At 43.0% G+C, this 13,945-nt stretch overlaps 1 protein-coding gene across 1 annotated transcript in view; it reads left to right on the plus strand.

Moving 5' to 3' along the window:
- Window positions 1-1,310: 1,310 nt before the first annotated feature.
- The window catches only part of RCAN1 (regulator of calcineurin 1), a 285,308-nt gene continuing 272,673 nt past the window's right edge, over window positions 1,311-13,945 (plus strand). The window contains exon 1 of the mRNA XM_078656913.1: window positions 1,311-1,886. Within this exon, the coding sequence (XP_078513039.1) occupies window positions 1,686-1,886 (201 nt within the window). The 5' untranslated portion in view covers window positions 1,311-1,685. The remainder of the gene's footprint in view (window positions 1,887-13,945) is intronic.

The following is a 13,945-nucleotide window of genomic DNA, read 5'->3' on the forward strand; positions in this document are numbered from 1 at the left end:
AAGTGGACCAATAGAATTGGTATTAATATAACACCAAATCAGATTTCCACTATATTTAGCCATATTAACCGGGTGGTGCAGTCTTCTAGTTTGAGACTTCAGCTTTATAGAACTGTATGCGATCTGTATTATACCCCACAAAGAATCTCAAAATGGTCACCAAACAGCTTATATAATGACCGATCCAAATGCCCCAAATGTGACCTTGCTGCAGCTGACCTGGAGCACATGCTTTTTTCTTGCCCTGCTCTAACGTATTTTTGGACTGAAATGGAAGGAGTTTTACAACAGAAACAAATTCTTTTTTCTCCACTATCAGTAGAAATGGTTTTGTTAGATATGCAGGAATTAAATAGCCCACATAAAGATGTAAACACTATTTTATTTGCATGTGCAAGATTGACCATTGGAAGGGCATGGATATCTCGGAAACTTTCACATGTTATGGAATGGTGGACACTTGTTAACCACATCGCTGCGGTAGCTATTCCGCCGCAGCGCTAAGGGGGCGAGGGGGCCACGCGGCGGGCCCATGCTGGTGACGAAACCGCTCCGTCACCAGCCGCGGTTGAGCTGTGCTCATGACGGAGCGGTTCCGCCATGGCCCCGCCCGCTTAACAGAACGCGCCGCTCAGGCGCGTCGGGCGGGCCATGACGGAACCGCTCCGTCATCAGCACAGCGCCACCGCGGCTCATGACGGAGCGGTTCTGTCATCAGCACGGAAAGAGTTAATGAAATTTATACTATGGAACTAGCACTAGCTAAAATAAGGGGACTTCGGTCAATGAGGAAATGGGATAGAATCCGGGGAAGGTTCATATGATTCAGAGCATAGAACTTCCTTTGTATATAACGGATAATAAGGTTAAAAATACTGTTAAGACCTTAAATATAATGCATTTATTAGATCTCTTTTTTTTTTACATCATATGAATTCTTTGATATGATTTATTTCTCTGTATTGACAACTTATATTAATTTGTTGGATTGTATGTTTAAACTGAATGATTTTTGTTTGCCTTTGTCTATGTTTCTTGCGATGTCAATAAAGATGTATAAAAAAAAGATACACCACCCCTTCACTCAGCCCTACCCCTCACGCCCCCCTCATTCTTGCGATAACGTTTTTGAAACACTGACTTCAAAACATTTTATGTTCTTGGGTTGAGAGCAAAAATGTTTGAAAACGTCTGTCCTAGACCATGTTTTCAAACTTGTTTTACCAGTCAGCTGCAATACACAAATACTGACAGCGAGTGGTGCTGCTGTCTTTCTGATTACCCACATGCCATGTGTCCCTTCCTGCGCCGTAGTGACGCCATCCGCTCATTACTGGCAACATTTGTGACGCTTTCTGGGTAACAAATTCTGACCTGTCCGGGGGTGCTGCGATGATCGGTTGGTAAGGGGGGTGGGGGAGGGGGCTCAAATCACAGCACCAGAAGCCCCTCTTTTTGGGGAGCAACGTTAGAAGCGTCTATTCCTAAAATCTGGGATTCAGGAATTTGTGCAGTTAGGAGTTGCAATGGTTCGAGCTATTGAAAATGGGTTTAACAGGACATGTGCATGAAAACTGACCCAGTCACCTGCAAAGGAAACAGTGAGGCAGCAGCTGGACCCCTGCTTCATTTCGGTCTCCGTTGTGCTGGTAAGAACTGAAACTGCTATTCGGAATTTTGGTAACATGGAGAGGGGCGATGGCATCTCTGCTGCAGAGGAGCAGCAGCAGCTCGAGGACAGGCTTCTGTGCAGCACCTCCATGGAATCCGGGAACCCCTGGAACTTCATCCACAGCGACATGGAAGGGGTCGACATGCACTCTCTGCCCAGCGCCACCATCGCCTGCAACCTGAACGGGAGGCTCTTCCTGGACAGTCGCTGCAGGGTGAGCACTGCAGGGGCTTCTCTCTGCCTTTCTTTCAGGGTTGGGACGGGCGGGGATTGTTGTTTTCAGGCGAGGGTCATTTGCATTTTGGTCGCTGTGTGGAGTTAACATTTATTTCCACAGTTTGTAATGCAGGTTTGATATTCAAAATCTCACCCACTTTTGTTTTCCCCTGTTGTCTCCTAAAAGCACACAACCCTATTTGGCAGGTAGGCTTGCTACAATGCACCTACATGTACTGTACCTTCTAATGACAGGCCTGCCTGCAGAAGACACAGTCGTGTCCATTTAGAAAACCCTGTGATTATCTAATCTAGTTGTTTTCCTCAATGAGGGACAGTGTTTTAAATTCCAACCACGTCCGTATACGGTGTACCAGGCTACTCATGAATACAAGCGCTTCAGCGACACCCATACGGGTAGTAAACGCTATATTGAATGTTGCAATGCAATAGACAACCCGGTCTGCAGGTTAAAGCTCTCTGAACGATTATGACGACGCGTAACTGCGTCTTTGTGCTCCATTCTGCAGTGTTTTATGCACAGAGGCGTCAGAGCAGAATGACACTGCAGCATTACGCTGTGCCCCTCTTTTGACTGGCAGTTTGGTGTTGGGTATTACTTAGGTCTTCTAGCAAAGCTTTGTAGCAGTTGCTTTCAAGGTAAAGTGCGCATGTGCAGACCGTGGAGGCGAGTCTGAGATTTTTAAACGTCATTGGCTTGATATTGATATAGAAAAGGGACAACAGAGTTATTCCTCGGCAGCTTGAGTGGGTCCACGTTCACCATATCGTTGAATCGAGTGGTATAGTTTAGAGTTGTAGTCCAGTATTTTATGTAGTGACACATGATGAAAAAAGGGGCACTACAAAATATTGAACATGTCGGTTTCTTGCTTATTTTATTTTTTACTTTTGGTACACAGCATTGACTTTTTCTTAGTAAGCTGGTATTTCTTTACAGATGTGTAACATGCTAATTGTACTCCGGAATGAAAAAAACATTTTCGTTTCTTTCCAGTAATGTTTTTTGATGAAAAGTACTGTTTTAAAACTCGTCCAGGTAAAGATCCAGGTAAAATTCCCACTTCAAGATGGCAGCTGTGTTAGTGCTCTTCTGATTTATTTTTTCGTGTGAGCGCGACAGGGCTAGACCGACAACTGCCTCTTTACAGACGTCAGCCGTGGCGCGATTGTAGTGTAATAATCAGATCAAGTGACGCATTTAGGATGAGGGGACTCCTAAAGCTTTTCAGAGCCAATAGGACGCAGAGTGCTGTTTCGAGGGCGTTTTGTTTACTTTAAAGGCTGTCGCATTTCTGATTGCTCGTGAACATTCTGTACCAGGCTTCATATTTCATAATGTGGGTGGGTGGTGTCCGATAACTGCCCAATTACGACCATCAAGCACCCTTTGTTAAAAGAATACGGTGCAGGGTAATGCCATTGTTGTCCATTCAGATTTAAAAGCCAGCACTAGGTAGGGGCCCTTCTACGTTCGAAGACTGAATCACTCATGATTTCTCATTTCTTTTGATCTTTTGAGCCTGTTTCGCCCATCCACGCATTTGTACTTTTTGGGGAAAGGGGGGTAGCTACAGGGTTAGGACAAATGATACCTGGTATGTGACACCGTATTTTATTTATGCGTTTTTATATAGCGCGGACTTTACCCGAAGGCGTCAGAGCGCTTCACAATAGGAACATGCAATTACAAATGAACACAATTACAAAAGCAGATGATAAGTTACATGAGGTAAAAGTGACAATTGTGAGCAAACAAAATACATGAGGTAGCAAACAGTGTAATACAGGAGGAAATAGTGACAAGTGTGCAAGTTACAAGAGAAAACCAAGTACAATTAGAGGTATAATACTGCAATATATGCTAGACACTGGGACACAAGAACAAACGTTACGTAGGCAATGGTGGCACTTGTGCAAGTATCAAAAGCAAACAAACTGTGAGAGGTAGCAAACAGTGTGTTACAAGAGAAAAGTGACGAGTGCAAGTTACAGAAGGTACAAGGATAATACTGCAATAAATCGTAAACACTCAAACTACCAGAACACACTGGGAAGGCACTTCCATAGTCATGGAGAATAGTTTTCAGTAATGGGAGGTCTTCCTTCAAATAATAGAGAGGGCATGAATTACATTTAGAAGTGTCTTTGAAGGAGGAGAACTTTGAGGTCCCTTTTGAATGCCTGGAGGAGGCGGTGGTCCGGAGCTGAGGCGGAAGTGAGTTCCAGATTCTCACTGCGTTGCCTGAAAAGGATTGGGCCATCGATCTTTCCTTTTTGAAAGTGGGACGTTCAAGCAGTAGATTTTCCGCATTACGTGATGGTCTCGAGCCTCCAGAGAGTTTCAGCTTGTACGCCAGGTAGCGAGGAGAGGAGGAGTGCAAGGCTTTGTGAGTAATACAGGCAGTCTTGTAGATAGCTCTAGCCTCGATGGGAAGCCAGCGGAGGGTGGATAACATCGGTGTGATGTGGTCGCTTCCTTTGGCCCCATAGATGAAACGAGCTGCTGAATGGAGAACCGATCTAAGGTGGGACAAGTGGGATTTGGGGAGGCCAGTAAGAAGAGAATTGTAGTAGTCCAGTCTAGAGAGGACCAGCGATTGCACCAGGGTTTTAAGGTCCTGCTCCGGGAAAAGCGTCAAATTCCCCAAAGAAGGCGCAATTGGTATCGAGCAGACTTTGCAATGGAATTGATATGGGAGATTAGATTGAGTTTTTTGTCGAGTATGACACCAAGGGATTTTGCGCTGTCGACAATGATGGGTTTATTGTTAAGTAGATTCATCTGATCCATCCAAGATTGAACCGGGGGAGGAGAGAGTGAGGAGGAGAGGAGGAGGAATTCAGTTTTGGAGGGATTCAGAATCAGTTGATGAGTTGAAATCCAGTTTTGAATGGAATCAAGAGTGGAGCTTAGGATGGAGAGATCATGAGTGGAGGCGACCTTGAGGTAGATTTAGTGTCATCTGCATAGAGATGATAGTGGATCTCGGATTTACTTAGGAGATTTCCCAGTGGTTCTAGATAGATATTGAACAAGGTGGGTGCACCGTACAATTTTTGGCTTCAAATTGTTTTTATTAATTAGCTATTCTAAAACACAAAGGGCCGAATCCGTGCTTTTAAGGGCAAAGCCGGTTTCCGAGTACCTTTACGTCTTTAATTTGCAATAGGAAGTAGTGACTACTTCCTATTGCAAATCTCTTATACAGTTTCAGTTTAAAATGCTTTATTCGGTTTATAAGACATAACCATATAAGCAAAACAAGTACATAAACATTTCAATGAATTAAAATATTAAATATCATCAGTTAGCCTAAAATGGATATTTCATTTATAAATCCTTTTAACACGACAATTCATGAGCATAATTTTCTTCTGATAATCAATACAAAAACAATATTTATATCGCGTTAAAACCCTGGAATACATTAGAAATTGTGTCATACAAATGTAATGCTTCTTCTCATAAAAAGTCCCAAAAATTACCAGAGAATATACCCTAAATCAAAGTATACATACAATTTAGAATGTACAAACAGGTCAAATTTCTTATAACACAGTCAAATAATATCAGATGACTATGGATTTCCTGGCAGCTGTACATTTCAATATATATGTCACAACAAAAAAGCAAATATCTGGGCTTTCCAAAGAACATAACAGGTTCATGGAACGAATGTGGAACATGTGGAACGAACATGCTTTTTTAAGAAGATAGGTTTTAGATAAAATTTCCTGTATGAAGAGTAAAATTTACAAAATAATAAAAAGTGGCAGCAACTCTGTCTTGAAATGTTATCACATGGGCATACAGAGTCTGATCGGGATTTCATTTTAGGAAAAGCTACTAGATGGTGTGCGATACCCAATCTTAAGCGCTTTAAAACAAAGCGGTGAGAATTTCGAGTCACAATGGAGAGATAAGATTGAAAACCAATATTCAATTGTAGGTCCCGGTAAAAGGCCACACTCAATAACTTTCCAGACATCTTTTCACGGTTCTCCTTTTTATATGTGAGAAACCTTGATTTTATTTATTTTTTGGAGAATAGAACTACATTCTCCGGTTCAAGAAAAATATTACAGTTAAACAGGAGATTATACCAGTAGTAAATATATTTGAGCCAAGAAATACGGGATACATGATCAAGCCTCAGGCAGTCGCGAATAATCTCTTTTGTAAACTGAGTTTCTGTTTTGGCCCAGATGGAGCGCCATAGCATCAGGGGGCGTAGTGCAGCTATGTCAGAGATATATTCGATTCCTACCTCCTTATGTACTAATTCAGTGTATGCCGAGGTAGGTACACAGAGTAGCTTTTTAAGAAATGTATTTTCATCTCCCTGAAGAATCGGATTGTGTTAGTGCCCCCATACACCAGCACCATATAAAGCCGATGAGGTGCATCGTACGTTATAGATTGCCATCATGTCTTTTATACTTCTGACCCCCAGTTTTGAGGAAAATCTAAAAATATTACTGGTATTCCTGCTCATCTTTAAACTTATATTATCGAACTCATGTTGCCATTTGCCATCCCCTGAGAATGTAATCCCAAGATAACAAAAAGTTTTAACTTGTTGCATTTTAGCCTTGTCAATAAAGAAACTCGAGCTTGCTGACTTGGCCTTATTCCCACATGTCATCACAAAAGTCTTAGTTTTGTTCACCTTGAGTCTCCTACTTTCAATAAATATCATGAAATTGTCAATAAGTCGTTGTAGACCAATCTGTGTACGTGATATTAAAACAGCGTCGTCCGCATATAATGATATAGGGACCGCCTTCCCTCCTATGTGTGGTGCAACCGCAGGGATCCGACTCAAAGTGAGTCGACCTGATTAATAAATAATGAAAATAAAAAAGGAGCTAAAACACAACCCTGTCGAATGCCTCTTGAGACTTTAAGGGAGGGGGTACATTCACCAAAGGGTCCATAACGTACTTTACATGATAGTTTCTCATAGAGCCTAGCTAAAAAGTGTATAATTTCATTGGGTGCACCTAAGTCGATTAAAATGTGCCATAATATAGAATGGTCCACGAGATCAAAGGCACTGCTCAGATCCGCAAAGCAGAGAAACAGTGAACCATCCTTAGCAGTGGTATATTTGTTAATAAGGAGATGTTATGTTATGTTATGTTATGCACTTTTATTAGGCGCACAGCTGCTCCAGCGAAGGAGCGTCCTGGCGCCGCGACAAGGTAGCAGCACAACACAACAAATAAAAACAGTAGTGGAAGTGGACTAAGGGAACAGGAAAGTTTTCACAGCTCGGCGGAAGGAGAGCAAGTCCCTAGAGGCACGAATCGCCGGGGGGAGAGAGTTCCACAACATAGCAGCGCGGACTTGAAAAGAACGTCCGCCGGCTCTGCTGCGCTTAACACGGGGGACAACCGCGAGTTCCAAATCAGCGGATCTTAAAGCTCGAGCAGGGGTGTAATGAACCAGAAGCTTGGATAGGATCCTGGCCGGGGATCCCTTAAGTATTTTGTAGGCGACACAGAGGACCTTAAGTTGGATCCGCTGAGCCACCGGTAGCCAATGCAACGATCGCAGGGTGCTAGAGGTAGGACAAGATCTAGGTAGTCCTACTACCGCTCTCGCAGCGGCATTCTGAATCCGATGCAAACGACCAATTTCTGCTTGGTTTAAGCCAGCGAATAAAGAACTCGCGTAATCCAGCCTAGAGATGACAGTGGCTTGGATCACGAGTTGCCGGGTGGCGGCATAAAAAAACTTAAGCACTGGGCGAAGGCCTCGTAGGATGCTGAAACAACAGGCCGCCGTACGTTTAGTATGACATACAAACGTAAGGGAGGGATCCAACCATACTCCGAGGTTTTTAAGCTCTGAGACTGGGATAGGTGTAGGACCCAAATCCCCTGGCCACCATCTGCTACCCCAAAGTTCCGGTTGCTTCCCAAAAATCATGACCTCGGTCTTACTGGCGTTCAGCTGGAGACAGTTGGACGTCATCCAGCCAGCGACCGCCCTCAGTCCTTGTTGGAATCTAGGTGCATCCAGATTAACACACTGCTCTAATGTCCCCAAGCCTTTTCTAAAACCATATTGTACTTTAGTTAAAATTACATTTTCAGCGGCCCAGGTTTCTAGCCTTTTTCAACATTATCCTACTCATGGTTTTGATTGATGCATCTAAAAGGGAGATCGGGCGGTAGTTACACGCTTCAGATTTTGATCCCTTCTTAAAAAGGGGTATGACTACCGACTGACTCCATGAGGATGGTAGGCTTCCTTCCGCTGCCGCATTAAAAAGCCTTACTAAAAGTGGTGCCCAGAGGTTTATTTCGATTTTAAACAAGTCTACCGGGACCCCATCTGGGCCCGGCGCTTTCCCTCCTTTGCTATCAATTAAACCCTCATATACCTCCTCAAGGCTTATTCCAAGGGACATGGGCTGCCATGCAGGATCCTCCTGAAGAACTGTTTCTAGAATAATCCTATCTGGATTAAAAATGTTGGTAAAATGTTCGATCCACGCATTGCAATCGACAAATGATGGTATTTCTGGTATATTATCTTTCTTTAAAAAGGGACTATTTATAATCTTCCAATAAAGTTTGCTATTCTTCGTTTCGGAAGCTAAATTAAGGTTTTGCCATGCCTCTTCTTGGAGCTCCTTTTTCCTTTTGATCAAGGATATTTTGTACTTATTACGTAGCATTTGAATATTTATGTTATTCCGGGGCTTTGTGCTCAATGCTTGTTTTAACTCATGTAGTGCCCTTGTACAACTTTTGTCAAACCAGCCCCTCCTAACATCTCTTTTCCCCCTATTTTTTTTAGTGAAAATGCCCTCTATAGTTTCATGGATCCTGAGGAAATTTGAAAGCAAAATTTCTGGGTTAACTTCGTCGCAAAGGCAATACTCTATCTCAGTTCTACATTTGTCCACTACCTCTTTGTGTATTTTGGAAGGATCAATGCCAGCCCATTTGATCCTCATACCATTTGGTCTTGAGGCTACTATATCCTTAGAGCAGACATTAGTATCAAGGGGTTTATAACCCCAACAAAGTAATAGTATAGATATGCTATTATGATCACTCAAAGCTTCTTCATTAACCCCTTCCACGCTCATGACGAGCTGGGCTCGTCATGCAGTAGCCTGCTCACACGCTCATGACGAGCCCAGCTCGTCATGAATAATGGGTTTTTGAAAATCCCAGCGCATGGTTGTAAATCTGCGAGCATCGATGCGGTTAACCCATAAATTAGAATATTCACTATTACAGGAGATTAGGATGTGGTCTATATTAGTGTGCGCATTCCTGCCTGTGAACCTAGGGCAACCGATGTTATTCTTATTCCTATTACAGGCTAGTAGTTCCAGATCAAACTTAACTATCAATTTATTTCATGATGAACCATAGTTACAATGGGGGAAGTGTAGATGGTCTAAACCTTCCCCATCGTAATTATCCATTTCTTTCCTAAATCCACATGGGTTCCCCAGTGCCAGTGGGCATGGTTGAATATTAAAACCTCCTACCTATTATTATTATTATTATTATTATTATTATTAATATTATTATTATTATATTTACGTTTATAGAGCGCACAGCTACCCAGAGGTTTCCCGGCGCTAGGGACCAGATGAAGGGAGTGTGCCAGCTGAGGAAGAATCCGAAGAAGCGATTATTGGTTAAATAACCAAGTTTTAACCTCTCTGCGAAACTTGAGATAGCAAGGTTCAGTACGCAAGGATAAGGGAAGAGAGTTCCAAGGGGAGGGGGCCAGACAGGAGAAGGAGCGACCACCCATTCTGGCTCTTTTGAACCTAGGAACCTGGAACCTATGCTGGTTGGATGAACGAAGGGTGCGGGGTGGACAGTACTGGTGAACTAAAGTGCTAAGATAGAGTGGAGCCCGACCTGCATTCATTCTGTGCATAAAGCAGAGGGCCTTAAATTTAGTGCGGCTTTCAATACGGAGCCAATGCAGGCTACGTAGAGAAGTAGAAGTGGAGGATTTATTAGGGAGTTTACAGAGCAGTCGGACCACCATGTTCTGGACTGTCTGTAGTTTGCGAGTCACCTCCTTGCATGCCCCCAGGAGAAGAACATTGCCGTAGTCCAGTCTAGAAGTAATTAAGGCCTGGACTACGATTTTCTGTGTCTCCTGAGGAAGCATCCAAATTATCTTTCTAAGCCACTTAATGATAGTGATGCAAGTAGAGGAGGTTTTGACCACGTGTTGCCATAAAAGAGTAATGAGCCTATTGGGTACTGGCAAAACTCTTTCAATTTCCTTCTCTAAAGGTAACAGAATTTTTTCCCTATACAAAATAAAATTAAGCATGCATTGATACAAACTAATATAAATTATACTGGGCTGTTGCCCGGATGGTACCATGTAAACTCAATAAAATATAATAAAAAAAACAAGTGTCACCCCTAGAAATACATTTTTTATCAGATGCATCCCCTTCAACAACACTTTTAGAAATAATTTGTGGAATTTTGCTGTCTAACTCCCAAGTACTACAGTCACGAACATCAACATATTTTTTTTTCTTTTCATTTATTTATTTCTGATATGGTTTAATACCAACAATAGTGCACTTATTCCACCACCCACGATTTTTCAATAAAACAGCGATGCGTTACTCTCACAATTTGTGCCGGTCTTGAAAAATTGAATTCACCTTTATTTGCCTTTTTGTGCTTTTTAACAAGAGTCAAGCCTCCAGTTGCAAAATCTTTTTTTGGTCATAACTGGTGTATCCACTGCACTTTTATACCTGCGTCCAAAGATCTCTCCAACACAATCAACCACTTTCCTATGGTTCTGCAAACCTCTCTCCACTGAATGTAGAATGTTTGACTTATCAAAACATGGCTTCAGAACTGTTTTCACATCCCTACCTTTCAATAAATAAAAGGGGAAAAACCAGTGATCGAATGAGGAGCATTAAGGTATCCCCACACTTTCCCCCCCTAATGCTTACGTACATCCAAATGGAATGCCAATGCTGTCTGTATTCCTTACTTAAAAAACGTATTGGACCTTTCTACTAAGCCATTGGCAGCAAGAAGATACAATGATATTTTCTCATGCTTACTTAAAATTCCACCATTTTCTTTGAATTGAAATGTGTTCTATTGTCAGACACAATAATGGCCTCCAAGAGGGCGAACTCAGCAAGGAGCTGTCTTCACTGGCTCCCTGTGCCAGACTTTCATCTGGCTCTCCTTCTGGACCTCTCCTCTCCTTGAGCAAAAGCCCAGGCTTCCTCTCATTGGTCCTGGACTCCCTTAGAGGCACAGTCCAGAGTCCTGGGGCAGTCAGGGGGTTCCTCCTTCCAACTGCCCATGGCACCAGTCTCGAGCACGAGTCTTCCTAAGTAAGACCATGCCCCAGAGACCTCCTTTTCCTCTGCAAAACTTTTAAAGAGAAAATGGAGGCGGCTGGCAGGAAGGCACTTCTGCCCTATCTTGCAGATCACCTCTCTGTCCCTGATCCCTCCTTCCTGCACAGGCCGGCCTCTGGGATACTTCAAGATGGTGTCATCCAGGGGACTCATGCCACATGGTCTCTGAAAAGCCCCCTTCCCCCACTTGCTTACAACATGGCCGGGGGCATGCCTGGTACCTGGCACCCGTTGACAGCTCCTGATTGATGCCCTGCCGCTTGACCCCATCTCTCCCTCTTGAAGAAAACACCTCTGCCCTGGGGAATGCTTTTAGTGAAGGACTAGGCCTCTGATGCTACAGCTTGGGGAGGAAGGTAATTAATCCAACCTGACAGGATCACACCAGGCCTGGGCTCTGGTTCTGAGCTGAGTCAGAGTAATATGACATTTGTGGATAACCCATAAGCAGTACAGACATGGCTTTAGACATAGCAGGATGGTTCTTTTCACACAGCGTACAGTGTACTTTGGTGTGTGTCTGGAGTTTGTAAGCTGCAGGGAACTGAAAGTACCCCATGTGGTCTCCTTCTCCATAGGAGTATAATAGAGTGTTCCTACAGTGAAACAGTAAAGCACACTGACTATCCCTTACACGTGTCTCCCCACATTAAAAGGCCTATTTCATGTCACCACCCCACTTTGCATAGTCCCTTCCACACCATTCTATATGTACCCAGCTCCTGGGCTGCGCACTCCAGAAATCTCCACTGCACAGCCCTTGCATGGGTGCACACACATGTCCACATGTAACCAGTCCAGTGCCCCTTACCTTGGCTGCAGCACAGAGGCCTTATCTCACAAGGCGGACACCGGTGGAACCCCCATGCATTCCATTTTATCATAAGTTTACTGTTGATGAGTCCCAGATTACAAGGCTCTCCCACAGTTAAAGCTAAAAAATCAGGTGTTCAAAAAGTGAAAAATCCGGGTCAGAACCACCTTCTCAGACAGACATACCTGGATGTCCGTTATGTGTTGATTTCACAAGTTTCTCAATTAATGTACATGGTACAAAAAATTGTATTGTTGCACATACCACAACTTACAGTGAGGTCTGAGCCAGCCAACTTCTTTCCATTGGTTTACTTTCTTCTCAGTCACTTTCATTTGCTTGCTTATTCAATGGCTTTCCGTCCTCTTCGTGAGTTTGTTCCTCCCATTGAGCACAGCTTCTTTACCATCCTTTGTATGGATGACTTGTATCATTTAACTTCTCGTATTCAGTGTAGTACTTTTTTCTTTCAGCACTTCATAAGAATGCATGTGTTTGCTTGCTCTCTCATGTGCTGTTTCCCATCATGCTCTTTCTATTTGCCTATTCTATTTCTATAGAAAGCCTTTAACTCCTCCACATTGTACAGCAACAGGTCTTCGAGATCAATGGTTGACCGTATTTTGGCTAGGTAACTGTACTACTGATGCAAATATGAAAAGACCCAGGTGTAGATGAAGCAGGAGTAAGTTAAAAAAATGACAAATGGGAAAGAAGAGGAGAAAAACACACAATAGCCTTGGTGCAGAGTTGTAGTGAAACAGTGAGTTACTATGGTAGTGCACAAATGCAAGTCCTATCCTCACCGCTTATCACCAATGTTACAAATGGGGTGTCCAGTTGGCTAAGGTAGACACCCCAGCCTGGCAGAACCCACCACTCTAGTGAGGGGAAGTCAGATAACACACCAAGATAACCTGTGCTCACCCTCTGGTAACTTGGCACAGAGCAGGCGGATTTATTTACAGAGGCATTGTGTAAAGTATTTACTAACCTTTTATTTACTTGCTGAAGCCCTGACGGAAGGAGACGCGCTGGATTCTGCTGTCCTGAAACACGAGCAAACGCCTGAACGTAACGAACATCCGGCAAAGCGCAATTGGTATTTCGGCGGGTACTCTGTACCGCGATAAAATACAGGAAAGCAGATAAGGAGAAAAACGCCCCCGTCTCCGTTTTCTACCAATCGGATTGAACCCGACAGAATGGCTTTAGGAGATTATAGCAAACAGCAGTTTTAATTTTGACCACGACTAATCATACGGAGCTGAACCTCGCCCCCTAAGATCACAGCCTTTGATGGATACTGAGCCTTCAGACACACACTATCCGAGTTAAAAGAATTATATCTAAAGAACAAGGAACTTTCCCACTGGTAACGAAAAAGTGGATGGTCCCTTTGCCCACATTTTAAAAAAATCGACTCTTGGAGATCTTTTTGCTGAAGACTAATGAGAAGCTAACAGAGGGGGAGTGAGAAGTTTGCAGTGAATACTGTTTTATCAGATATCACATACCGACCATACCTTATATAGAGGAGGTGCCTCACTCCTAACTCCTGTTTTCTGAATAGCTGCAACAAAACATGAAGAAAAAAGTGGCTGCATATACTAATAAGTCCTGATGAAGACAAGAAATTGTCGAAACGCGTTGACACAGCCCGAGTCTACCAAAAAAATTTTGACGAAATAACCTTGAAACTGAGTTTTATTTATTTCCATTCTGTTCTAATTTTATCAGTATATTATGGAATTGTCATTCATGATCAATGTATCAGATTCATAAATATATGCACTATATATAATCAAGGGATATTCACCA

Source organism: Lissotriton helveticus, chromosome 8 (assembly GCF_964261635.1).
Source record: "Lissotriton helveticus chromosome 8, aLisHel1.1, whole genome shotgun sequence".
Taxonomy (NCBI): Eukaryota; Metazoa; Chordata; class Amphibia; order Caudata; family Salamandridae; genus Lissotriton; species Lissotriton helveticus.